Here is a 27,739-nt window from a genome sequence, read left to right as displayed (position 1 = left end):
ATGTGGGGAAAAACTATCGGCTCTGGCACTTGCAGAGCACAAGCACAACGACAGGGAGGCGGAGAGACAGCGATATACTGTAGAAAAAAACCCGGCTCCCAAATAGGATCCTAAAACGGCTCCCATTGTGGAGCCGGTTCCAATCGTTCACTTCAAAGAGCCGGCTCTTAGAGCCGGATCGTTCGCGACCGACACATCACTAGTCACTACCCGAAGCAGGAAGAACAGGTTTCCGCAGGGTGACAGAATTTCGCACAAGACCTCTACAGCGGAAGACGAAGAAAATCAACCACGAATCTTATGACGTTGCTGACCACAGGAAATCATAAAGTGAATGTCTGACGATGACGAACATTCAACTGAAAACTAACTTCATCGCGGTATAAGACTTCAGGTAAAATTACATTGTTACTTCATATCAGGCCTCTGTGTTTTTAATGGCGGGCCTTAAACGACTGTAGTGGTTTTCCTCTGAAGAACTGGGTGGAGAAACACTGAAGACTGAAAATATGAACTTTGATGGAGAGGAGTTCTGTTCTGTAGTTCAGGGATTAGTTTGAAACAAAGTTATGAAAACTAGTGTTGCTACTGGTTTAATTAAAACTGTTTATCTTTGTTTGGCAAAAAAACTATCGTCCTGTGTTAATGTGTGGGTGAAACGAAAGTGTAACAAACAAATCGCTTTTACCACGTCAGTAAAACAAAAGCAGACATGAAACCTGTCAGTTTATTTGCTTAGGTTAATTTGCTGCTTTTGTTGTTTATTGCTGAGAGATATCAAGGTTTTGCCTTAAAAGTTCGCATTGAGCGCGTGAACAAGGAGACTTTCCAATCCGCGTGACGCCATCACTCAGCGTCTAATTTAATGCATAAACTACAAACCAGGTAGAGGGGGGGCTTGAGCCCCTGCCCTTTTTATCCTTGATGCCCCTAGTGCCCTTTTTGAGGTTGTTTTTTTTTTCTCCAAAATTTTTAATCTGTATGCCAGAAGGCCTGTTTGTGCCCCTCAGCAGTAATATTTAGTTAAATATAATAATTTAGTAAAAATAAACTAGTCTGGCTGCCCTCAGTCTAATAATGACTCTCAGAGCCTCCATGTTGTTCAGACTCAGGGTCCATGGTGAGGAGAAGGAGGATCTGTGTCCTCTAACTATCAAATTATGGGCAAGAATATTTTTTCATACTCTGGTTTGTGAATAAAAACGTAGGTCTGATGTTGACATTAGAAAAACTGTTTCTATTTATATTTTCGTAATCGTCCTCACAGTAGCGGGACAAAACCCGCCTCGCCCATAAACACAGAAATGTTTCAGCTGCAGAGAAACTTCTGACTTTAACTTCATCATTCTGCTAAAGGCCCGGTTCACTACAGGCAGCTTGAGTCGGTCCACCGACAGATAGAAAGAATATCTGTCTTTATATCAGACATACTGGTATAAGACACGGTACCACCCGGTACCACCTGGTACCACCTGCTCTCTGTTTGCTCTGCTTCTCCTTAACGTTTCTACCAGGCAGGTTAAAGCTGCTGACGGGATCTGGGCTGGAGGTTCTGGGCTGTAAATAGAAGTTACTGCAGAACCTCAAGTGTTAAAGGAAGATTCAGAGCATTTAGAGTCACAAAATAAACATCAGAGAAAATATTGTAGCAATAATTAGAACCGCAGCAAAAAGCCAAACATGTCACAACGAAATGAATCAAAATGTCTCCAAAGCATCGAGGGACTGACAGGGGCCACCAGGGGATTCCAGGTAGATTCCAGGTAGATTCCAGAGATGCGCATCGCAGCAGCTGTTCATGCAGGGCCGGCCCAAGGTAATATGGGGCCTTAGACAGAACCACCCGGATAAGAACCTCAGCATCACTAACATGTTTAAATATCGATCAGGTGAATCTGTGAGAAGGAGACCAGGTTTATTGGCCCAGTTTAAAATCAATCACTGATTATTGGTTACTTGCTGTGATGCATTTGTGAACAAACTCAATTCAAACACAAAGATTACACCATATTGTAGCCATGGTAACACAACAATCAAACTATCAAGATGATTCTTTAAACTTTTACAAAGTAAACTTCCTAATTAAATCCTAAATGTACTATTTATTTTTCTCAGCTGAATGCATTAAATAAAATGTAATAACATTGTCATTCTCTATAAATGATGCTGCAGGTTTAGATCTATGGTCTGTGTTACAATTAAACCATTTCTAGGGGCCCCTGAATGTCTGGAGGCCCCTGAATGGCCCCTACCAGCAGCTACTGAGTTTTCTTTGACTTGATAATCTAGTCTTATAATTCTAGATCTAGAGGTTTAACATCAAACTGTTATATAGAGTTAACCCCTTTGAGCTTTTTGATCTATAAATCATTCTGCAGCCAGGTTGATCTAGAGGTTAAATAGATATTATTAGGGCTTAATTAGTAAAATGGCAGCAATTTTGCTTATTTCATAACTTCATAACCTTTGACCTTCTCTCCTCTGGTCTGTTTAACAGCTACAGTTTCAGATAAGCTCAGCCCTCCAGGACTGTCAGCAGCAGAAACAGAAACTTTATACATGTTGGGGAAAATATAGATTATATTTGCTTTGCATTTCCCCACATGATGGCAATGATATAGTAGGATCCAATTAGCTTCTTGATTAATATGGGTTGTTGCTATGTTGTTGTACGGAGTTTTTGTTCAATGTGCCCCTTTTTTTAAATTTGAGCTCCTGCCCCTCCATAGGTCTCTGCACGGCCCTGCTACAAACCTAATTTCAAACTAGTTTCAATGTGGTAATTTCAAACAGAAAAATATTACTGTTGCTGTTTCTGGAAAGTTTCACAATATCCAAAAGGTATTGGAATCAAATTTGTTTATCTATAGACCAGTGATATTTTTGTTTAATACAGCAGAAAATATTTTTCCAGGCTTTAAGATGGCAAAGGCAGTTGTAGAGATTACAACTACAGCAGATTTAAAGTCTGGGATCTAAAACTAGTGGATCGACTGTAATGTAAGACAGTCGATCTCATACACATTGAGAATTTATTTTCTCAATGTGTTTGTTTGCAAAAACTGTAGAAGAAAGAAATCACTAATGTTTAGCCATTTATTTATCACAAGTCATATTATCACCAACATTCAACAACAGCATCACATGCTGCATGATTTCCTAATATTCTGCAGCCCTGCTTCATGCTGCAGTTCCCAGAGTTCCTACAGGTTAACAATGTGTTTGTGTTTCTTGTTTTACAGACGTTGACCTTCAGCATTAAGAGCCATAATTTGGTTCATCCTCTATGAGAGGATGTTTTCTGTTCCAGACAAGTTTCATCCTCATCCTACCTTTGACAATGACATCCTGGGCTACAACATCTATGCTGCTGGTAAATTTATTTATGACAAAAAAATGTATATTTTTATTAGGAAAGTGTTTTTTTTTTTTATTTTTACATATGGTAATTTTATAACTGATTTGAACTCTTTCTTCAGAATCAGATCCATGATTTATTTACAGTTTCTTTTTAAGTTTGACATGTATTGAAAACAAATTCCATATTTGCTACACACAAAATACATATTTTAAAATGTATAGAAATTTTGCCGGAGAGTTTTACTGTCAGAAACAATTGACATGTACTGATGTTACTGATTATGTTATTATTGTTTTTGTTCTCTTCAAAACATTTAGGTTTCACAGAAAAGCAAAAAGAGAAATATGTAATCAAATTTGGATTTCTAGAATTGAATTGAATATATTGTTGCGTTTATTGATTTAAATAGTCTTGTAAAGCTGCTTAAGATGAAATGTGTTGTGAATTGGAACTTCATAAATAAACTGAATTAGGGCTGTTGTAAAAGAATATTTTAGTAATGAAGTAATCTATAGAATATTTTTATAATTAATCGAGGAATCAGATCTCTCTCTCTCTCTCTCCATTCCTACCATTCGCTCCAAAACCATGACAACGTGATTCCAACAGCAAAAAAGTTTTCATACTCCAACCATTGCGCCACAAAATTCAACAATCCTTATTTGTCGACAAAACGCCACACACTTCAACACCATGCTGCTACTAGCTCTTCACAACAACTCATAGGCGGTAGTAATAGCGCTGCCCTCCACAAATAATGACCCTGGTGGAAACGGTGCTACATAATAAAGCATAATTTAACGAAGCTTCCAGGCAGATACATTTTCCTAGAGGAATTTTAATAATCCAGCAACTCGAATCGTTTCAGCCCTAAACTGAATTAAATTCAATAATTGCAGCAACTAATGCTAAGGACAGGTTGACCTCTACTAGAAGCTAATCTAATAATATAAATAATTGTTGGTATAAATTAATGTTATGCTGACATAGAACTGCTAAAATGTTTCATCAAAGCAGGATAAACAATAACTGATCTTAAAGGGAAATGCTGCTGTCAGCTAGAATCTGATCCTAATTGTTAGAAAAAATGTTTTTTCTTTTAACAGGTGATTCAGATGAGAAACTTCAGAGTCGATTCCATCACATGTCATCTAACTGAATACAACATAGGAGAAGAGTGCTGTCCTATGTGTTCTGCTGGTATGTTCTAGTTATGAATTATTGTTTATTCTCATATATACTCTGTTATAGACAGGCTGCTTTCATTGCCTGAATCTTGTTCATCATGCAACCCATCTTATTCTTTAAAATGATAAACTGTTTATTTTCCAACAGGCGAACAAGTCAGACTAGACTGTACAGAGTTTAAAACTACATCCTGTCAGAGATGTTCAGATGGGACATTTATGGACCTGCCAAATGGACTAAAGAGATGCAATCCATGTTCTACCTGTGAATCAGGTGCTGTTATGTTGACTTTGTTTTTTATTTTTTGTTATTAAATCATTTTCACATCTGCTTCCTCAACTACACAAACAGTTGTGTTCTAAATATCTGCAGTGTTAAAATCTTTTATATTTCAGCAATAAATGCTTCACTCACTCCATGTTGTTCCTTTTCTACTTTCAGTTTATGAAAGTTGGGTTTGTTGTTTTCTGTCACTTTACATCTGATACATATTCACTTACAATGTAGAAATATAATTTCTATAAAATCAGTGCTAAATCTGGTTAGTGATGTTGCTGTTATTTTGAACACAAATGTAAATTATGTAAACGATTCAGATATTATTCAGCTGGACAAACTGTCTGACTTAAAGATGTCCTGAGATTCACCATGTTGCTGTTAGTTTTCTCCATACATGTATAATCTGAACATGTTCACAGGAGCTGGGCTGAAGGAAAAGCAACAATGTGAACCATCTGCAGACACAGTTTGTGAACCAATGGAGGGATTCTACTGTACAGACCTTAAATCAGGAGGTTGTTCTGTAGCACAGAAACACAGGAGCTGTGAACCAGGACATTACATCAGCAGGATGGGTTGGTCTGATTCTCTTCAACATATAAATGCTTTTATTTTTAGATTAATTCTGACTTTTGAAAAGAATAAACTGAGTTACATTTTGGTCAGAACTAAAAATCAGATCAGAATCTTCTGACTAACTTTAAAGTGATTTGTGTTTCTCCAGGAACAGCCTCCACAGACACAGAATGCTCTGAATGCAGCAGTGGATCATTTTCTGATGGAACAATGTTGTCATGTCAGCCTCACACACAGTAAGCTGGTCTCTTACAAACAGCATAAACACAGGATAATGTTTTACCAAATGATTTACCTGGATTCATGTTTCTGTTATTTCAGATGTGAAAAAGAAAACCTTCATCTGATAAAAGCAGGAACAGCTTCAACTGATGCTGAATGTGGAGGAAAAAGTTACAACATCACAGGAATTGTGATCGGTGTTTTGTTTTTGGTGATTTTTTTATTAGTTGCAGCAGCAATTGTTGTTGTTGTTCTCTGGAAAACTCAAAAAATTAAAATACCAAGTGAGTTGAAAAAAACTGTAGTTAAAATATTATCAGCGTTTTATTTTTTACTGTTTTAATAATTGTAACATTTAATTTTTAACAGACATTTGTACAAAACGACAAAAACCCCAAATGGTAAGTAGGTTTCTAACTGAACTGTAATGTGAACAGATATTGATAACAATATTTAGTTTAGTCAATAATTTGTCTCGTCTTCTACATGAAAGGACCAAGCAGATGGAAAAGAACAGGGAGTCTGTTTAAATGCACATGGTAAGAAAAACTTTGTTCTTTACTTAATAATAAAGTATTTTATTATTGTTAGTTTTGTTTAAACTATATAAATATATATATATATGTTTAAATTATATAAATAATTATATAATATATAATTATATATATTATAATATATAATATAGTTATATATTATATTATATAATAATATAATAATCCTATATTATTATATTATTAATAATAATATAGGACAGATAGTTTTTTCTGGTCGTTGTTCTGAAAGACTGAGATTGATTATTTTCACTAAGGAATGAAATAAACGTCTTTATAGACTAAAATCTGATATCAAGGATTCTGGTTGAGCAGCTGTCTGGATGTTTCTATTAAAATCTAATAGGTTTGGTGTCTTTTCTCTATACAGGACAATAAACACACTGATGGTGACAAGCTACTAGCTAGTAGCCACAGCTTCCCTGGGGCAGTCTAACAGAAGTGATGCTACCAAACATTGACACCACCAGGTCCTCTGATCAGCACCAGCAGGCAAGACGACTGAACTGTCTTGCAGAAGGACACAATGACCAAGTTTGGTGAAGCGGGAATTAAACCAGCAACCTGCCAATTGCAGGGCGAAGTTTTACCACCATCGTCAGTAAATGAATTACTCCATGTGAAACCAACCTCAGACATTTGTACAGTTTTATAAAAAACCTGATGATCCACCAACTTTAATAGCATTTTATTGATATTTATGTTCTGCTGCACAGGAACCTGACATGAAATGTTAACATTGCTAATATGTTTCAGATTTTCTGAAAACAAAGATTAAAAGACAATTAAAAGAATTGTTTTTCTTTTGCAGATGAAATGCACAAATGAATAACTTTATACATAATAAATTTCATTTCATTAAATACCATCATGCATTTATTGTCACAAAGACATAGTCACCATAGTGACTGTTGTAGCAAAGTGGTGAAGAAGTGAATTACCAGATCCATTCATGTGTTCATTTGTTCTGCTCAGTAGAGACTATAGATTATATAATTTTAGATAAGAAGTTAATTTAGATGCCAGCTGAGAAATGAAGAAAACTTTCTGAAACTGGAGTCTTTGCTATGTTGAATTTTCTGCTTCTGACTGTAATAATAATATAGTCAGGCTCTGACTTGTTTTGATGTCTCTTTGAAGAACAGATATATATACATTTTTTTAAACTAACTTATAGATTTACCTAAAATCTTGTTGACCTTGGTTTTCTGGCTCAGGTGAAATGTGCTTCCTCTAAGCAACAAACTTAATATTTAGTTAGCAAGCTAAATAAATAGCTAACAGTTAAAATATTTCAGTAGTAGTCATTATGAAAAAAGACTTAAAAAAATAACATGACACACTAGCCATGTTGTTGGTTACTAGTGAATTATAGATTCACTGAGTCTGTGATTATAGATTCTGGCAGTGTTGAATGTAATAAACCTGATAAAAACATTGTATTTATTGATGACACACAGATTGTATGTCCAGTATGGAGGCTCAAAGGTGCCTCCATACTGTGTAGTTTGCTATGCAGTCAATATAAACAGAATCAAGCACCAACTTTTTTCAGCCCTGCTGTATTTATGTTTAAAGTAATTTTTGACTGGAAGTTAACATTTTGGAGCGAACCAGCCAGAGTCCTGCCTTAAGTCTGATGAGAGCAGTGGTGGTTTCTGATATGGGCAACTGCCCAGGGTGGCATTTTATAGGGGGAGGCATAAGCACCCCTTCAGCCCCTGATGTAATTGGAATCCAAGATGGCTGACAGACACACTTGTTGACCTCTCTTGGAATATCCTGTCAGTCCTTCTATTTTAGGAGGATCCTAGAAGTGAAAACATGCTGATAGATTAATTTACATGGTTTATAACTGAATCACTGTCCTGAGCTTCAGTTCAGGATTTTTCCATCAATATCTAATCGGTATGATGCCTTTTAAAATTTTCTCTGTACAGTGCAAGAAACCCCAAACTAAACACCTGGTTGAATATTTCTGATGATCACTGTGGATTGGATCCTAAGAACTTAAAGCTGAGACATTATTTTTAGATTGATCAAAAAGACCAGCTGAATCTCATTTCTCTTCTCTACCAGTCCGTGGTCGTCACTCTGCACTGATCACAAGTTGTTGAAGCATATTTGAAAAATGCTGACTGTTAAAATATGAGATCTGTGACTGTAAACCCAAAGACAAACTTCATCTGAAACAAAACACAGTCATTTTTTACAGTTTTATAATGAGATACTATCTCATTATAATGAGATAATTTTTTTTTTTTTTTACAGAGTGGCAGAAACGGGTTTCCATAATTTTCCTATTTCAGCAAATAATTACAAAGTTCAAACTTCCCTTTATTCTCATGCTACCTCTGTTGCTCTGGTAAAAACGACAGGCCCCAAACCCAAATGCCTGCTGGTCCATTACCAGGCCCCTACACTTATAGAAAGTGGACTGACCCATATTACTTCCTGTCTACTTAGAAAAAAATAAATAAGAAAAATAATAAAACAAAAGATAAATAGAATCAACAATTATTAACCTGCAAATAAATTCTGCAAATAATACAAAAAAATATCAACTAAAAGAATTAACTAACAAAATTCAAATGGATAAAGAAATAAAGAATAAATAGCTCCAACATTAAGCTTACAGTGGGTAGAGGAGGTTCAACCAGACAGGGTGGTGATGTGCACAGATAACGAAGCAGTTTTAGAAAGTATTCAGGGAGAAGGAAATAATAGGAAAGATTTAGTATTAGAAATTCAGCAAAGTCTATTTAGATTATACAGGGGTGGCATTGATATGTGGTTCTGTTGGGTACCAACACATGAAGGTGTAAAAGGCAATGAAAAGGCAGATAAATGAGCAAAAAGGGCTTTAGGGGGGGCAGTAACATTACAATTCCTTTTGGAAAAGGGGAAGGGAAATCACTTAAGAGTAAAGAAATAGAAAAATGGAAAAAAAAGGTGGAATGAAGATAAGAAAGGAAGAAGATTATATGAAGTACAAAAGTCAGTATTAATTAGAAATATTAATGAGAGAAACAGAAGGGAAGAAATAATAATGATTAGACTAAGAGTATAGGTCATACCTATTTAAATTACATTTTATATTTAATAGGGAGTAAAAATAATGATAAATGTGAAGGATGTGGAGAGAAAAAAAAAAGTTGAACACATTGATGAACTGTAAGACATGAACCTGAGAGGAAGAAATTGAGAAGAATGGTTGGAAGGACAGGTCAAGAATGGTGTCTTAAAGGAATATTGGGAAATGAAGGAGGCATAATGGATATTTATAGAATAAGGAAAGCATTATTTATTTATCTTCAGAATACAAAATAAAAAAATAGAATTTGATAGATGTAAAGAAATGTTGCTACACACTCGTGTTCAGTAGGTGGCGGTATGCACCTTAAATTTGCTTGCGATCCGCCATAATGATTTTTTTTATTATTTTTAACAAAACATTTATTATACAATAATTTAAAAATACATTACACAATCAAGTCAAGGATACTAAAAACACAATAAATAGTTACAATAACAACTGGTTATATTTTAGTTCTCCTTGATTAGAAATGGTGCAGAACACATTGTTAAAACCCCACAGTTCTAAAAAAAAACCTTCAAATTCCCGGTGGCTCTGTGGAAACAAAACTCCAACCTCAACCTGGCCTTGATGTTAACCTTCCACAGAGCCACCACGTCGAGTTGAGGTCCAGCCTGCATTTTGTCCCGTCGAGTCAAGTAAATAGCCATCTTGGCTTCGGGTATTAAAAAAATTAAAAGCCGGGATTTAAAACTTACGGAGCCCTCTAGGGGACATGGGGAATTTTTTTTCTTTTGCGTTACCTCGCAATACTTTTGCGTTACCTCGCAAAACTTTTGCGTTCCCTCGCAAAAACTTTTGCGTTCCCTCGCAAAAACTTTTGCGTTCCCTCGCAATACTGTACTGGTCAGTTATGCAGCATAATTGAACACTGCAAGCCTTTCTTACGGTGGGCGCCGTACTTTCTGCTTTAATATAAGGTTATGTGAGGTTTTTCCATGAATTTTAGTATCTTTTTGTGAAATATCTGAAGTTTTATATATTTCTTTAGGATAGAAAGGCACCACAAACCTACGATATAAACAGAAACCTTCCGTAAGTAGGAAAGAAATAAAAATACATTATAATTTGGACTATTTCTGAGTTATTATCGCAGGTAATAAATCATCTGACAGTTTTAATTGTGTCTCTGTTGTGTTCTAGTCTGAATGGTTTAAAGAGCTGCTTTCAGTTCCATCTTCGCCTTAACAGACATAAACATACAGTAAAAAATGAATCGATTTTCAATCAGTGTTTTGCACCAAACAGTTAATAATAATAAACAAGTTTTCACTGAGGCTCTGTAAGAGCCATATGAATGAAATAAGTAATTATTGATATGACAGGAGCAGGAAGCTTTGACACTTAGGTGTGTCGACGTGGGAGTGACGTCACCAGGTATGAATGGGAAGGATACTGGCTTTGTGTGTATTAGGAAGCGGTGAGCGGGGCGGTCAGTCCTTGCAAAGTTTGGAACCTGATCATCAAAATGGAATAAATCGATAATTGTGACAGAACAAAGAAATGGTTTGGAGTTGATTGATACACAGACAGATGAGATTCCCCGAGACAGTGCGGCCCTTTACCATCATTAGTTTGTCGTGTTTTTAATAATAAAAACTTGTTAACAGTAAAAACTGTTTGGTGCAAAACACTGGTTGAAAATCGATTTATTTTTTACTGCATGTTTATGTCTGTTAAGGCTAAGATGGAGCGGAACTGAAAGCAGCTCTTTAAACCATTCAGACTAGAACAACAGAGACACAATCAAAACTGTCAGATGATTTATTACCCGCGATAATAACTCAGAAATAGTCCAAATTATAATGTATTTTTATTTCTTTCCTACTTAAGGAAGGTTTCTGTTTATATCGTAGGTTCGTGGTGCCTTTCTATCCTAAAGAAATATATAAAACTTCAGATATTTCACAAAAAGATACTAACATTCATGGAAATACCTCACATAACCTTATATTAAAGCAGAAAGTACGGCGCCCACTGTAAGAAAGGCTTGCAGTGTTCAATTATGCTGCATAACTGACCAGTACAGTATTGCGAGGGAACGCAAAAGTTTTGCGAGGTAACGCAAAAGTTTTGCGAGGGAACGCAAAAGTTTTGCGAGGTAACGCAAAAGTTTTGCGAGGTAACGCAAAAGAAAAAAAATTCCCCATGTCCCCTAGAGGGCTCCGTAATAACTAGTGGATCGACTGTAATGTGAGAAGAAAAAGACCGAAAGGGGGACGCCCCTTTTCAGTTTGAGGTGTGCGCATAACTCGGCGCATGTGCAGAGCTTCCTGTCTGGTATCGCAAACCTGAAAACCGACGAAGAGCAAAAACCCACGGATCTTATGACGTTGTTGACCAAAGTAAATCATAAAGTGAATGTCTGACGATGATGAACATTCAACTGAAAACTGACTTCATCGCGATGTAAGACTTCAGGTAAAATTACATTGTTAGCTGCTCATTTCATGCCTCTGTGTTTTTAATGGCGGACCTTAACTGCCGGTTGTTGTTTTCCTCTGTTAGAAGAACTGGGCGGAGAAACACTGAAGACTGAAAATATGAACTTTGACGGAGAGGAGTTCTGTTCTGTAGTTCAGGGATTAGTTTGAAACAAAGTTATGAAAACTAGTGTTGCTACTGGTTTAATTAAAACTGTTTATCTTTGTTTGGCAACAAACTGTATCGTCCTGTGTTAATAATTTATGGGTGAAATGAAAGTGAAACAAACAAATCGCTTTTACCACGTCAGTAAAACAAAAGCAGACATGAAACCTGTCAGTTTATTTGCTTAGGTTAATTTGCTGCTTTTGTTGTTTATTGATGAGAGATATCAAGGTTTTGTCTTAAGAGTTCGCGTTGAGCGCGTGAACAAGGAGACTTTCCAATCTGTGACATCACGTGACGTCATAACTCGCCGTCCATTTTAATGCGTAAACTACAAATCTAATTTCAAACTAGTTTCATCCAATATTTGAATAAATATAATAATAAAAAATAAACACCTTGTTCGCAGCACAATAATATCAACAGATGACATCAAACAAAAAGTAATAAACAGGAATAAAATAATCTGTAACCAGAAAAATATTACTGTTGCTGTTACTGGAAAGTTTCACAATATACTAAAGGTATTAAATTTGTTTTTCTATTGACCAGTGATATTTTTGTTTAATACAGCAGAAAATATTTTCCAGGCTTTAAGATGACAAAGTCATTGAGAGATTACAACTACAGCAGATTTAAAACTTTAATTTATTTTCTCAATGTGTTTGTTTGCAAAAAACTGTAGAAGAAAGAAATCACTAATGTTTAGCCATTAATTTATCACAAGTCATATTATCACCTCAACATTCAACAACAGCATCACATGCTGCATGATTTCCTAACATTCTGCAGCCCTGCTTCATGCTGCAGTTCCCAGAGTTCCTACAGGTTAACAATGTGTTTGTGTTTCTTGTTTTACAGATGTTGACCTTCAGCATTAGGAGCCACAATTTGGTTCATCCTCTATGAGAGGTTTTCTGTTCCAGACAAGTTTCATCCTCATCCTACCTTTGACAATGACATCTTGGGCAACAACATTTATGCTGCTGGTAAATTTATTTATGATAAAACAATGGATATTTTTATTAGAAAAGTTTGTTTTTTACAAAATGGTACTTTTATAAATGATTTAAACTCCTTTTCAGTTTGACATTTCTTGAAAACAAATTTCCTTTTTGCTACACAGAAAATACATATTTTAAAATGTATAGACGTTTTGCCAGAGAGTTTTACTGTCAGAAACGATTGACATGTACTGATGTTACTGATTATGTTATTGGTGTTTTTGTTCTCTTCAAAACATTTAGGTTTCACAGAAAAGCAAAAAGAGAAATATGTAATCAAATTTGGATTTCTAGAATTAAATTGAATATATTGTTGGGTTTATTGATTTAAATAGTTTTGTAAAGTTGCTTAAGATGAAATGTGATGTGAATTGGAACTTCATAAACAAACTGAATTAGGGCTGTTGTAAAAGAATATTTTAGTAATGGAGTACTCTATAGAATATTTTTATAATTAATCGAGGAATCAGATCTCTCTCTTTCTCTCTCTCCATTCCTATCTTTTGCTCCAAAACCATGACAACGTGATTCCAACAGCAAAAAAGTTTTTGTACTCCAACCATTGCGCCACAAAATTCAACAATCCTTATTTGTCGACAAAACGCCACACACTTCAACACCATGCTGCTACTAGCTCTTGACAACAACTCATAGGCAGTAGTAATAGCGCTGCCCTCCACAAATAATGACCCTGGTGGAAACGGTGCTACATAATAAAGCATAATTTAATGAAGCTTCCAGGCAGATACATTTTCCTCCAGGAATTTTAATAAACCAGGAACTCGAATCGTTTCAGCCCTAAACTGAATTAAATTCAATAATTGCAGCAACTAATGCTAAGGACAGGTTGACCTCTACTAGAAGCTAAACTAATAATATAAATAACTGTTGGTATAAATTAATGTTATGCTGACATAAACTGCTAAAATGTTTCATCAAAGCAGGATAAACAATAACTGATCTTAAAGGGAAATGCTGCTGTCAGCTACAATCTGATCCTAATTGTTAGAAAAATGTTTTTCTTTTCACAGGTGATTCTGATGAGAAACTTCAGAGTCGATTCCTTCAGATGTCATATAACTGAATACAACATAGGAGAAGAGTGCTGTCCTATGTGTTCTGCTGGTATGTTCCAGTTATGAATTATTGTTTATTCTGATATTTATACTCTGTTATAGGTAGGCTGCTTTCATTGCCTGAATCTTGTTCATCATGCAACCCATCTTATTCTTTAACATGATAAACTGTTTATTTTCCAACAGGCCATAGAGTCAGAATAGACTGCACTGAGTTTAAAAGTACATCCTGTCAGCGATGCACAGATGGGACATTTATGGACCTGCCAAACGGACTAAAGAGATGTAATCCATGTTCTACCTGTGATTCAGGTGCAGTTATGTTTGTGACTTTTCAGCTTGTTTTTTATTTTTGCATAAGAAAATTAATTCACGGCCACAAACACCTGTGTTCAAAAATATATGCAGAGTTTAAAGATGTAAGACCCAAAATCTTTAGAATGGCTTTTATCTTACAGAAGAAAATAACCTCACTGATTGAACTCCATGTTTTTGGTCCTTTTCAGCATGCTACTTTTAATGAGTTAATCACACATTAATAATGTAATAACACATTGTAGGTGGGCAAGGGCGGTTCTACATGAGGGCATCTGTGGGCAAATACAGTCATGAAAAAGTTTGGGCTCCCCTATTAATCTTAATTATTTTTATTTCTAAATATTTGGGTGTTTGCCACAGCTATTTCAGTTTTATATATCTAATAACTGATGGACACAGTAATAGTTCATTATTGAATTGAGGTTTATTGTACTAACAGAAAATGTGCCAATATGCATCAAAACAAAATTTGACAGGTTCAAAAATTTGGGCACCCTTATCATTTTATTGATTTGAATACTCCTAACTACTTTTCACTGACTTATTGAAACACAAAATTGGTTTGGTAACCTCATTAAGCCTTGAACTTCATAGAAAAGGTGTATCTAATCATGAGAAAATGTACTTAAGGTGGCCAGTTGCAAGTTGTTCTCCTGTTTGAATCTCCTCTGAAGAGTGGCATCATGGGCACCTCAAAACAACTCAAATGATCTGAAAACAAAGATTGTTCAACATAGTTGTCTAGGGGAAGGATACAAAAAGTTATCTCAGAGATTTAAACTGTCAGTTTCCACTTTAGGAACATAGTAAGGAAATGGAAAACCACAGGGACAGTTCTTGTTAAACCCAGAAGTGGCAGGCCAAGAAAAATATCAGAGAGGCAGAGAAGAAGAATGGTGAGAACAATCAAAGACAACCCACAGACCACCTCCAAAGACCTGCAGCATCATCATGCTGTAGATGGTGTCACTGTGCATTGTTCAACAATTCAGTGCACTTTGCATAAGGAGAAGCTGTATGGGAGAGTGATGCAACAGAAGCCTTTTCTGCAAGCACGCCACACACAGAGTCACTTGAGGTCTGCAAAAGTACATTTGGACGAGCCAGCTTCATTGTGGAATAAGGTCCTGTGGACTGAAGAAACAAAGATTCAGTTGTTTGGTCATAAAAAAGGGGTGTTATGCATGGCGGCAAAAAAAATTCAGCATTCCAGGAAAAACACTTGCTACCCACTGTAAAATTTGGTGGAGGTTCCATCATGCTTTGGGGCTGCATGGCCAATGCTGGTACTGGGAATCTTGTTAAAGTTGAGGGTTGCATGGATTCCACTCAATATCAGCAGATTCTTGAGAATAATGTTCAAGAATCAGTTACAAACTTGAAGTTGAAAGATGGATATTTCAGCAAGATAATGATCCAAAACCTTCTCCAAATCTACTCAGGCATTCATGCAGAGGTACAATTACAATGTTCTGGAATGGCCATCCCAGCCTCCAGACCTGAATATTATTGAACATCTGTGGGATAATTTGAACCAGGCTGTCCATGCTCAGCGACCATCAAACTTACGGTAACTGAACTGGAATTGTTTTGCAAAGAAGAATGGTCAAAAATACCTTCATCCAGAATCCAGGAACTCATTACAAGCTACAGGAAGCGACTAGAGGCTGTTAGTTTTGCAAAAGGAGGATCATCTAAATATTAATACCACTTTTCTGTTGAGGTGCCCATATTTTTGCACCTGTCAAATTTTGTGTTAATGCGTACTGCACATTTTCTTTTAGTCCACTAAACCTCATTTCAATACTGAAATATTACTGCATCCATAAGTTATCGGTTGTATGAAACTGAAATAGCTATTTGAATATGTTCACAGGAGCTGGGCTGAAGGAAAAGCAACAATGTGTAATAACTGCAGACACAGTTTGTGAACCAATGGAGGGATTCTACTGTACAGACCTTAAATCAGGAGGTTGTTCTGTAGCACAGAAACACAGGAGCTGTGAACCAGGACATTACATCAGCAGGATGGGTTGGTCTGATTCTCTTCAACACATAAATGCTTTTATTTTTAGATGAATTCTGACTTTTGAAAAGAATAAACTGAGTTACATGTTGATCAGAACTAAAAATCAGATCAGAATCTTCTGACTAACTTTAAAGTGATTTGTGTTTCTCCAGGAACAGCCTCCACAGACACAGAATGCTCTGAATGCAGCAGTGGATCATTTTCTGATGGAACAATGTTGTCATGTCAGCCTCACACACAGTAAGCTGGTCTCTTACAAACAGCATAAACACAGGATAATGTTTTACCAAATGATTTACCTGGATTCATGTTTGTGTTATTTCAGATGTGAAAAAGAAAACCTTCATCTGATAAAAGCAGGAACAGCTTCAACTGATGCTGAATGTGGAGGAAAAAGTTCCAACACCACAAAAATTGTGATCGGTGTTTTGTTTTTGGTGTTTTTATTAGTTGCAGCAGCAATTGTTGTTGTTGTTCTCTGGAAAACTAAAAAAATTAGAATACCAAGTGAGTTGAAAAAAACTGTAGTTAAAATATTATCAGCATTTTATTTTTTACTGTTTTAATAATTGTAACATTTAATTTTTAACAGACTTTTGTACAAAACGACAAAAACCCCAAAGGGTAAGTAGGTTTTTAACTGAACTGTAATGTGAACAGATATTGATAACAATATTTAGTTTAGTCAATAATTTGTCTCGTCTTCTACATGAAAGGACCAAGCAGAAGGAGAACAGGGAGTTTGTTTAAATGCACATGGTAAGAAAAACATTGTTCTTAACTTAATAATAGTGTTAGCATTAATAATAATATAGGATAGATAGTTTTTTCTGGTCATTGTTCTGAAAAACTGAGATTGATTATTTTCTCTAAGGAATGAAATAAACGTCTTTATAGTCTATAATCTGATATCAAGGATTCTGGTTGAGCAGCTGTCTGGATGTTTCTATTAAAATCTAATAGGTTTGGTGCCTTTTTCTATACAGGGCTATAAACACACTGATGGTGACAAGCTACTAGCTAGTAGCCACAGCTTCCCTGGGGCAGTCTAACAGAAGTGATGCTACCAAACATGGGACCACCAGGTCCTCTGATCAGCACCAGCAGGCAAGACGACTGAACTGTCCAGCAGAAGGACACAACGACCAAGATTGGTGGGGCGGGGAATACAGCACCAATAGGGAAGACAGGTGGACTGTCTTGCCCAAGGACACAACGACCAAGATCGGTGGAGCGGGGAATAAACCAGCAGTGATCGGCACCAATAGGGAAGACAGGTGGACTGTCTTGCCCAAGGACACAACGACCAAGATCGGTGGAGCGGGGAATACAGCACCAATAGGGAAGACAGGTGGACTGTCTTCCTGTCCAGGGTCCTGAAGGGTGCATGGGAGTTCTCCCAAACGGTCTACATGTGTTCTGTGGACTTGGAGAAGGCGTTACACCATGTCCCTCGGGGAGCCCTCTGGGGGTCCTCCGGGAGCATGGGGTACCCGGCCCTTTATACTGGCTGTGACCGGTGTCGGGAGTCTGGTCCGCAGTGCCGGCAGTAGGTCGGGCTCGTTTTCGGTGAGGGTTGGACTCCGCCAGGGCTGCCCTTTGTCACCGATTCTGTTCATTACTTTTATGGACAGAATTTCTAGGCGCAGCCAAGGTGTTGAGGGGATCCGTTTTGGTGGCCTTAGGATCTCATCTCTGCTTTTTGCAGATGATGTGGTCCTTTTGGCTTCATCAGGTCGTGATCTGCAGCTCTCGCTGGAGCGGTTCGCAGCCGAGTGTGAAGCAGTTGGGATGGCGATCAGTGCCTCCAAATCCGAGGCCATGGTCTTGAGCCGGGAAAGGGTAGACTGCCTTCTCCGGGTCAGGGGGGGTGTCCTGCCCCAAATGGAGGAGTTCAAGTATCTCGGGATCTTGTTCACAAATGGGGGACGAAGGGAGTGGGAGATCGACAGGCGGATTGGCGCAGCGTCTGCCGTTAAGCGGGCGCTGTACCGGTCCATCGTGGTGAAGAGAGAGCTGAGCCAAACAGCGAAGCTCTCGATTTAGCGGTCGATCTACGTTCCCACCCTCATCTATGGTCATGAGCTTTGGGTCATGACCGAAAGAACGAGATCGCGGATACAAGCGGCCGAAATGGGTTTTCTCCGGTTTTCTCCCGGTCATCCTGGGAAACACCTGGATGACTGGGGATTCCCAGTCATCCTGAGAAACCCAGGATGACTGGGGTTTCTCAGTCATCCGGGACTGAGAAGCTCAGTGTAGAGCCGCTGCTCCTTCACATCAAGAGGAGCCAGTTGAGGTGGCTCGGGAATCTGGTCATGATGCCTCCTGGACGCCTCCTTGGTGAGGTGGTCTGGGCATGTCCCACCGGGAGGAGGCCCCGGGGAAGACCCAGGACACGCTGGAGGGACTATGTCTCTCGGCTGGCCTGGAAACGCCTTGGGATTCCCCCGGAAGAGCTGGAAGAAGTGGCTGGGGAGAGGGAAGTCTGGGCCTCCCTTCTGAAGCTGCTACCCCCCTGACCCGACCCTGGGTAAAGCGGAAGAAGATGGATGGATGGATGGATGGTGCACTGTCTTGCACAAGGACACAACGGCCAATAACTATGTACATAATAAATTTATATTTTAAAATACTTTTAAAATAATTAATTTTAATTCATTTAAATTTATTTTAATAATAATTTTATAATGTATAATAATACTAATAATAATTTTAATAATTAATAAAAATATATTTTTTACATTTTTTAAATGCATTTATTCTCACAAAGACATATTCACCATAGTGACTGTTGTAGCAAAGTGGTGAAAAAGTGAATTACCAGATCCATTCATTGGTTCATTTGTTCTGCTCAGTAGAGACTATCTATGTCCATTTTTACCAGCGTCTCGCGTAGTAATCCTGCCTGGATGGTGTTGAAGGCTGATGAAGTCAAAGAAAAGGATGAGGACAATGGTGTCAGGTTGTCAGGAGATCAGTAGGTCTTCTGCAGCACATAAATGCATCATCCACTGTGGGGCAGGAGTTACGGCAAACTGGAGAGGTTCCTGGGCTACATCCACCTGAGTCCTCAGATGTACCAGAACCAGCCTCTTCATAACCTTCATAAAGTGAGAGGTCAGAGTTAAAGGTCTATAGTCGGTCAAGTACTTTTGGAACAACCTCCTTTGGTACTGGGACCAAGTACCATATTTTCCATAGTTCTGGTACTTTATGGCATAGGTGTCAAACTCTGGCCCGCGGGCCAAATTTGGCCCGCATTGTAATTATATTTGGCCCGCGAGGCAATTTCAAATTAATATCAGAGCCAGCCCGCCGGTATTATACGGTGGCAACACTGTGACGCCGCATTCACCGCGTATACTACAAATCCCATAATGCTCTGCTGTTTTTTTGGCGCGTCAATCAGGACAGAGGCAGACACGCATCCTCCTCTGTGTCAGTAGCACTTATGGTAGCGGACATAGATGTATTAGGAAGGTGGTGATCCGTCTTCTTGCGCACTCCTTCGGTTGAAAGCCCCGGCGCACCCCGCATCCCCGTGCCTCTCCCCCAAACCACACTGCGACCTCAAACTACAGCTGTCACTGTGTTACCCTACCAAAAAATGGCAAAAAGAAAGACAGAAAATATAACTTTTCTAGACAGGTGGGAGTCAGAATATCTGTTTACATATGTATGTGAGCAACTTTTCTCCTTAATGAAGATGACGAAAACGTCTCACAGGAGACGTCTGACTGACGAACATCTTTGTTCGATAATGAAGGTTTCCTCAGCTCAAACTCTGAGCCCCGACATTGATGAACTGGCATCCAAAAAAAGATGCCAGATATCTGACTTGGCTGCATCAGAGTAGATCAGTGTGTCGCAAAATGAGCAATAAATACGTTTTCTACGCACCTTTTCTTGTTACTCCAATGCCTAAATGGTTTATTCATAGTTTATTTAATGATTTATTCATAGTTGTTATGTTATTTTATTTTCAAATTTATTAGTCTGTGTACGAAGCTAATTTTGACATTTACCTCAGAAAGGAGGCATTCAATTTTTTAAAAATTTTATTAATATGCCATTTATATGTTTTATTATTATTTTTTAGCAACTCAATTATGCACGCCTGCACTTTTAAGTTATATAAGCCTTGCTTGTTCAATATTTATTTATAAAATGTTCAACCTTGGCCCGCGGCCTTGTTCAATTTAAAATTTTGGCCCACTGTGTATTTGAGTTTGACACCCCTGATTTATGGAGTTTCAGGCTCACATTAAAGAGGTACTGCTGACTCCATTTAACTGACCTGAACATGTCTTTAGGACCTTCGGGCTGATATTGTCGGACCAGGGATTTTCCCAGGGTGAAGTTTCTCCAGCTCTCTTTTCACCTGATCATCAGCAGTAATCATAAAACTGCAGGCAGAGAATTACCTTCACCCAACAGCATTACTAGACTCACTATACTGAGCTTGGGAATGTTGCGTCGGGCGCTCATGCTGCGTTTAAAGGCGGCTCGGAAAAAACAATGGATTAAACAGAAGTAACGACTGAAAAAAAGTGCCGGGCGGGGAGTTGATTGAGAAGTAGAGGTTTCCCGGCCAAAACGGGAGACTTGGCAGAAAACAGAAACAAGATGATCTTATCAAAGACAAAATACTTAAGGAACACAAAATAATAGTGAAACTCAAATCAAATCAATTCCAAAACGACTCAACAACTCGGGATCCTAACAGTAAATACCTAATGGGACCCATCGTGTGATCCAGTTGGCTGCAACAATGTGCTTTTTTAGTTTAGTTGGTTTTAGTTCCCAGCAGACAGAACTTTTACCACATGAAACAAAGACAGGAAAAACTGTTTTTACTGGACTTCTAGAGACGAACTCGATGTTGACTTGTTGAGAGCAGTTCATAATGAGAGTTGATATTTACATGGAACAAGTTTACACCAAGTTTACAACAACCTCTTAATTAAGGTTGTTGAAATAAACACGTGCGATACATGGGAATTATGACTCTGTTATTTTCTGCTTAATGATGAAGTAACAAAACTCAAATAGATAAATCACCGCAAGTTCAAAGTTTAATGGGTTGGAAATGAGGCGCTCAGCTCGATCAGCTCCTTCTGCTCCGTGTGCAACAACAAATAAAAGCCACAGGAACGACACCTGGACAGGTAACCGGCAGAGAGTTAAACTGGAGGTAGCCGACTCTACAGTCTCTTTCTGCTGTAACTCTCTGGACTGGTCGATCTATAGACATGAAAAATAATATTATAGTGTTACTATAAGAGTAATAATATCTATGGGTCGAGCCATAGACGACTTAACATTAAAACGCGATTACAAATGCAGAAGAAACTGAAAGTGAAACCAATCGTCGGTGTTTATATTTGTGAAGGTAAGTTTCCTCTTTTTACGTGTAAAATAACTTCGATTTATTTTATCGGCTGATTTTGGGGTCACTAGTGTTGGGAATTTGTGTTTTACGCAGATTGATTTTAAATTGAAACCTTACACACACACATGTTTGCGTGGCTATCTTCGTGGGGACTTTCCATCGACTTCCATTTATTTCTACAGCCTAAACTTTACCCTTTAACCCTAACCAAAACTTACTTCACACCTTAGTCCTAAATCAACCTCTGACCTAAAAAGGGCGTTTCCCCTTGTGGGGGCCAGGCTTTGGTCCCACAAGCAGCAGTGGGTCCCCACAGAGGAAGTATGTTTTTCTGGTTCTGAGAGTTTTTGCACCAAGCCCTCAGTTTGGTGTCACACAACCAATCACAGTGTGACACGAACAAAAATAAAGTTCATTTCCTTTTTATGAATGTCCATTTTTATGTCTAACAAGGTTGTGAGAAAGGGAAATGGACCCGTGTTTCCCGTGGTGCAGAAATTCACCTGCACCACGATGAACACAAGTGGATTTTATTTGGAATTAAATTAAACAATATTTAGTTGCAATAAATACTTTTCTTGCCGTGTTATCTTGAACTTGGGGAAAATGTAGTGATTGCTGTTGATACTTGAAGGGCGCCACACCTTTATACTTTCACTTTCTTTTACAGGCTGACATTTGGATTTGTTGAACTCCAGAGAAGTTTACTCCTACATTTGAGAATGATTTCAAGAAGAAAAACTTGGGCTGCGATGTTTGTGCTCCTGGTAAATTTATTTATGATGTAGCAGTGGATCATATAATACATTGCTTCTTATAAAATGGTAATTTCCTGACCAATTTAAACTTTGAGTAACTTCATAATCACATCTATATATTAAGAAAACAAATTCATTTGTATCACGTTTTTTGTTTACACACACACACACACACACACACACACACACACACACACACACACACACACACACACACACACACACACACACACACACACACACACACACACACACACACACAAAACCTGACACACCCTTTGTACAAGAATGGACCAGGTGTGTTAATGAAATCTACCAGATGGAAAGATTAACATTCTCAATCCATTTTCAGCTGAACAAGTTCAAAATTCTGTGGTCAAAGTGAGCGTCATATGTTAACCAAACACAATTTGGATAAGTATTGGATTGATAAGAATTAGTAAAAAGAGTTTTCATCTTTCAGGAAGTGTCTACTTGCTATATAATTTCCTCATGGTTATAAAAGTAACATATTTTCAAAGTAGTACTTCTTTGCTCCCTCTTTGTGTTCTGTTTTTATTTTGTTGTAAATGGTAAACAGAAGGAACTTTGTAAATGATCACAGACTGTAACTGTAACTTTGAGGTGGAATCAGGCTTTTGTGACCTTCAAAAATCTTCAGTGCTTCAAAAATAACAAATTAAATGTCTGTCTGTCCAGCTGTTAATGTGCTGCTGGCATAAAACTGCTAAAAGAAGTAATGAAAACAAGGACAAATATTAATGATAGAAAAACTGTTATTTCTCTTCACAGATGATTCTGATGAGAGACGTCAGAGTCGAATCCATCACATGTCATATAACTGAGTACAGGATAGAAGAAGAATGCTGTCCTTTGTGTCCTTCTGGTATGTCCCAGTTAGTTATGAATTACTGTTTATTCTGATATAAACTCTGTTACAGTTAAGCTGCTTTCATTACCTGAATTTTGTTCATCATGCAAAGGATCATCCTGCTCTTTAAAATGAAAAACTGTGTTTATTTTCCAACAGGCCATCGAGTCAGAATAGACTGCACAGAGTTTAAAAGTACATCCTGCCAGAAATGTTCTGATGGGACGTTTATGGACCTGCCAAACGGACTAAAGAGATGTAATCCATGTTCTACCTGTGACTCAGGTGCCGTTACTTGACTGTGTTACTTTTCAACTTATTTTCCGTAAGAAAATCTGTTTACAACCACAAACAGTCGTGTTCAAAATATTTGCAGTGAATTTAAAAATTGAGTTTTACCTAAGATCTTCAGAATGGCTTTTATTTCACAATAAATGTGAGAAAATGACCGCACTGATGGAACTCTTGTTGTTGCTCAACATGCTACTGTTAGTTATGTATTTAATTACACAGAATCCACAGCTGGGCAGAAACAGCTCTACATGTTAAGATTGCAATAAATGTAATATTTGCTGAAAGTCACAGCTCTAATACATCCATCCTGCTGTGATTTTTCTTGGGGCTTGCTATTTCAGTGGTTGAAGTTTCACTGACGTTTCATTGATTTCACAGCAAAACCAGATAGAAAATAACATTAAATCAACAAAGCTTGTGTATAAAAAAGAGGTCTCACTTTAACATTAAGAGGCAGTGATACAATAGATAGTTTTAAAGTGATTTTGTGGATATTTTGTTAATTCTATTTACATACTTTACCCTGCCTTCACCTCTTGCCACACATTTGCAATTGCCATGTAAAGTTTTCTAGAATCACCATTGCTGTTGGGTGTGTTGTTTTCTGCCAATCTGCATCTGCCACAAAATTATTTACCATGTAGGAATATCATTTTTTAGGGTAATGTTGGTAGGAGTTTGTCCTGTAATTGGGCGGTTGCTGGTTTGAACCCCTGCACAGCTGTTGTGTCCCTGGGCAGGACACTTCATTCGCTTTCCCTGCTTGTCGTGGCTCAGGTACATTGTAGCCTTGCCTCTGTCAGTCTGCCCCAGGACAGCTGTGGTTACAATGCAGCTTACCTCCATAATGTGTGTGTGAATAAATGGATCTGGCTAGTGATTTTGGACTGTTATTATTTTTAAACACAACTGCAAATCATTCATTGAGATGTCTCTTTTCATTCACTTGGAGAAATTATTCTTTCTCACTTAAATGAGATTCACCATGTTGCTGTTAGTTTTCTCCATACATGTGTAATTTGAATATGTTCACAGGAGCCGGGCTGAAAGTAAAGCAACAATGTGTAATAACTGCAGACACAGTTTGTGAACCAATGGAGGGATTCTACTGTACAGACCTTAAATCAGGAGGTTGTTCTGTAGCACAGAAACACAGGAGCTGTGAACCAGGACATTACATCAGCAGGATGGGTTGGTCTGATTCTCTTCAACACATAAATGCTTTTATTTTTAGACGAATTCTGACTTTTGAAAAGAATAAACTGAGTTACATGTTGATCAGAACTAAAAATCAAATCAGAATCTTCTGACTAACTTTAAAGTGATTTGTGTTTCTCCAGGAACAGCCTCCACAGACACAGAATGCTCTGAATGCAGCAGTGGATCATTTTCTGATGGAACAATGTTGTCATGTCAGCCTCACACACAGTAAGCTGGTCTCTTACAAACAGCATAAACACAGGATAATGTTTTACCAAATGATTTACCTGGATTCATGTTTCTGTTATTTCAGATGTGAAAAAGAAAACCTTCATCTGATAAAAGCAGGAACAGCTTCAACTGATGCTGAATGTGGAGAAAAAAGTTACAACACCACAGGAATTGTGATTTTGGTGGTTTTATTAGTTGCAGCAACATTAATTGTTGTTGTTGTTGTTCTCCGGAAAAATAAAAAAAATAAAATATCATGTGAGTTGGAAAAAAACTGTAGTTAAAATATTATCAGCATTTTATTTTTTACTGTTTTAATAATTGTAACATTTAATTTTTAACAGACATTTGTACAAAACAACAAAACCCCCAAAGGGTAAGTAGGTTTTTAACTGAACTGTAATGTGAACAGATATTGATAACAATATTTAGTTTAGTCAATAATTTGTCTCGTCTTCTACATGAAAGGACCAAGCAGAAGAAGAAGAACAGGGAGTCTGTTTAAATGTACAAGGTAAGAACAACTTTGTTCTTTACTTAATAATAATAGCATTATTATTATTATTAACATTATTATTATTATTAGTAGTAGTAATAATAATAATATAGGATAGATCGTTTTTTCTGGTCATTGTTCTGAAAGTTTGATTATTCTCACTAAGGAATGAAATAAACGTCTTTATAGTCTAAAATCTGATATCAAGGATTCTGGTTGAGCAGCTGTCTGGATGTTTCTATTAAAATCTAATAGGCTAACAATAAACACACTGATGGTTTCAAGCTACTAGCTAGTTTTTTTAGTTGCAGCGATTGGTGGTGTTGTTTTCTGGAAATATAAAAAAAACACAAAACCAAGTGAGATGAATAAATGCAAATTACAATCTTAGCATTTTAAAAAGTATTACTCTTTTAATAATTGTAACATTTCATTTTTAACAGGCTGTTGTCCAAATCAACATAAAAGGGTAAGTAGGTTTATAGCTGAACTGTAACTCAAACAGATATTGATAACAATATTTAATTTAGTCAATAATTTGCTTTATCTTCTACACAAAATGTCAAAGCAGAAGAAGTTTCTTTGAATGTATCAGGTAAGAAGAACTTTGTTCTTTACTTGAATATTATAGGACCGATTGTTTTTCTGGACATTATTCTGAAAAACTGAGATTTTTTTCTTTAAGGAAAGAAATCAAACTGATCTGATTCTGCTTGAGCTGCTGCTCTGGATGTTTCCATCAATATTTAATCAATTTGGTGACTTTTTTTTTATTTTCTATGTACAGTGCAAGAAACCTCAAACTAAACACTAAACACATGAAAATCACTGATCACTGTAGATCAAATGATTCAGGGTCTGAGTAAAAACAAACTAGAGACTGAGTCGTTGTTTTTACAGTGATCAGGAAGAGCAGCTAAAACTCATCCTCCTTTCTCCACCAGCCATGGTTCTCACTCTACATCCATGATGCTGCACTGGAGAAAATGTAACTGGTTTGTAGTTGTACAGAACTTTATAAAGGTCAGAGGCACCAAAGCGCTTCAGACTACAGCCAGTCATTCACACACACAAGCTGATGGTGGGAAGCCACATCTTTCCTAGTGCAGTCTGACAGAAGTGAAGCTGCCGTGCACCAGCACCACCAGGTCCTCTGACCACCAGCAGACGATGAACTGTCTTGCCCAAGGACACAACGACAGAGGCAGGTGGAGCCAGGATTGAACCAGCAACCCGCCGATTGCAGCGCAAAGTCCTACCAGTAAATCAATGATTCCATGTGAAACGAAACCAAGACATTTGTACAGTTTTATAAGAAACCTGCTTATTCAGAATCTCATCAGTGACTTTGTCCACAAGAACCTGACATTAAATTTTAATATTACCAATATGTTTTTAGGTGTTCTGAAAACCTTAAAAAAAACATCCAATATTACATCTGAACATCTAATATTACAGTTTTTGTTGTGTTTTCTTATTTACAGATAAAAAGGCATGAATGGATAACTTTGTACATAATAGATTTCCTTTTATTAAATAACGTCATGCTTTTATTTTCACAAAGTTACTTAATGATAGTGACTTTTGTAGCAAAGTGGTGAAGATGTGCCATTCATACGTTGAGTTCTTCTGCTCAGCGGTGACTATAGATGTAACTTTAGAAGAGAAACGCTGATAGGCCTGTCGCAACGATAAATCAATTAGTGTACGATAAATTAAAGCTATCGACCTCATTTTAATTATCGGCATTATCGTCTCTTCCGGCCTTTTTCTCTTTCTGTTAATGACACTGAATGAAAAAAAGCTCAACTCCGGTGCTCTCCACTGACTCCTCCCTTCCTCATTTCCTTAGTGTAAAGGAAATGACGACATGATCTTAGAGCTGTCGGCCCATTTTCAAAACCTGACAGACCAAACATTAACGGTTCGATCGGGTTCGTTCCTGCCGTGTGGTGTCCAACAATGGGCACAAAATAATGGCTACAAGTCCAGTTAACTAATTTTAAAACCAGGCATTAATCAATGCTTTACTACAATCTACCTGCAATGCATGTGGCTAGTGTCAGCGTAAAGTCCTGACTGAATGAAAATCATTATAACCTATTTACGTCACGTTAACGAAGAACAGCTGAAAAGTTACCGGGTTTATCAACTGCGGTAGCAATTTCGCTCCAACTCCTCCCCTTGTCATTTCTATATTCTTT

At 37.4% G+C, this 27,739-nt stretch overlaps 2 protein-coding genes across 4 annotated transcripts; both read left to right on the top strand.

Moving 5' to 3' along the window:
- The first annotated feature begins 215 nt into the window (after positions 1–215).
- Positions 216–25,814, top strand: LOC111609649 (tumor necrosis factor receptor superfamily member 5-like). Of its 2 annotated transcripts, none has more exons than XM_023339069.1 (10): positions 216–394; positions 3,243–3,373; positions 4,468–4,561; positions 4,697–4,822; positions 5,248–5,403; positions 5,553–5,640; positions 5,726–5,910; positions 5,996–6,027; positions 6,120–6,166; positions 25,795–25,814. In XM_023339069.1, the coding sequence occupies exons 2-10, from the start codon at positions 3,287–3,289 to the stop codon at positions 25,799–25,801; spliced, it is 822 nt and encodes a 273-aa protein (XP_023194837.1). In that variant the 5' UTR covers positions 216–394; positions 3,243–3,286; the 3' UTR covers positions 25,802–25,814. The 2 variants fall into 2 exon arrangements, with proteins under 2 accessions (XP_023194837.1, XP_023194833.1); XM_023339065.1 differs by lacking the exon at positions 25,795–25,814 and adding an exon at positions 6,548–7,040 and having other exon boundaries at positions 6,120–6,165.
- LOC111609653 (tumor necrosis factor receptor superfamily member 5-like) lies at positions 11,526–17,943 on the top strand. 2 transcript variants are annotated; one of them, XM_023339079.1, is made up of 10 exons: positions 11,526–11,683; positions 12,725–12,852; positions 13,899–13,992; positions 14,130–14,255; positions 16,138–16,293; positions 16,443–16,530; positions 16,616–16,797; positions 16,883–16,914; positions 17,007–17,049; positions 17,277–17,943. In XM_023339079.1, the coding sequence occupies exons 2-10, from the start codon at positions 12,769–12,771 to the stop codon at positions 17,282–17,284; spliced, it is 813 nt and encodes a 270-aa protein (XP_023194847.1). In that variant the 5' UTR covers positions 11,526–11,683; positions 12,725–12,768; the 3' UTR covers positions 17,285–17,943. The 2 variants fall into 2 exon arrangements, with proteins under 2 accessions (XP_023194847.1, XP_023194842.1); XM_023339074.1 differs by having other exon boundaries at positions 11,526–11,695.
- Positions 25,815–27,739: the final 1,925 nt, after the last annotated feature.

The sequence above is a fragment of the Xiphophorus maculatus genome, chromosome 1 (genome assembly GCF_002775205.1).
Source record: "Xiphophorus maculatus strain JP 163 A chromosome 1, X_maculatus-5.0-male, whole genome shotgun sequence".
Classification (NCBI taxonomy): Eukaryota; Metazoa; Chordata; class Actinopteri; order Cyprinodontiformes; family Poeciliidae; genus Xiphophorus; species Xiphophorus maculatus.
The sequence above is the reverse complement of the archived record's forward strand: the minus strand, read 5'-3'. Positions and strand labels throughout refer to the sequence as shown.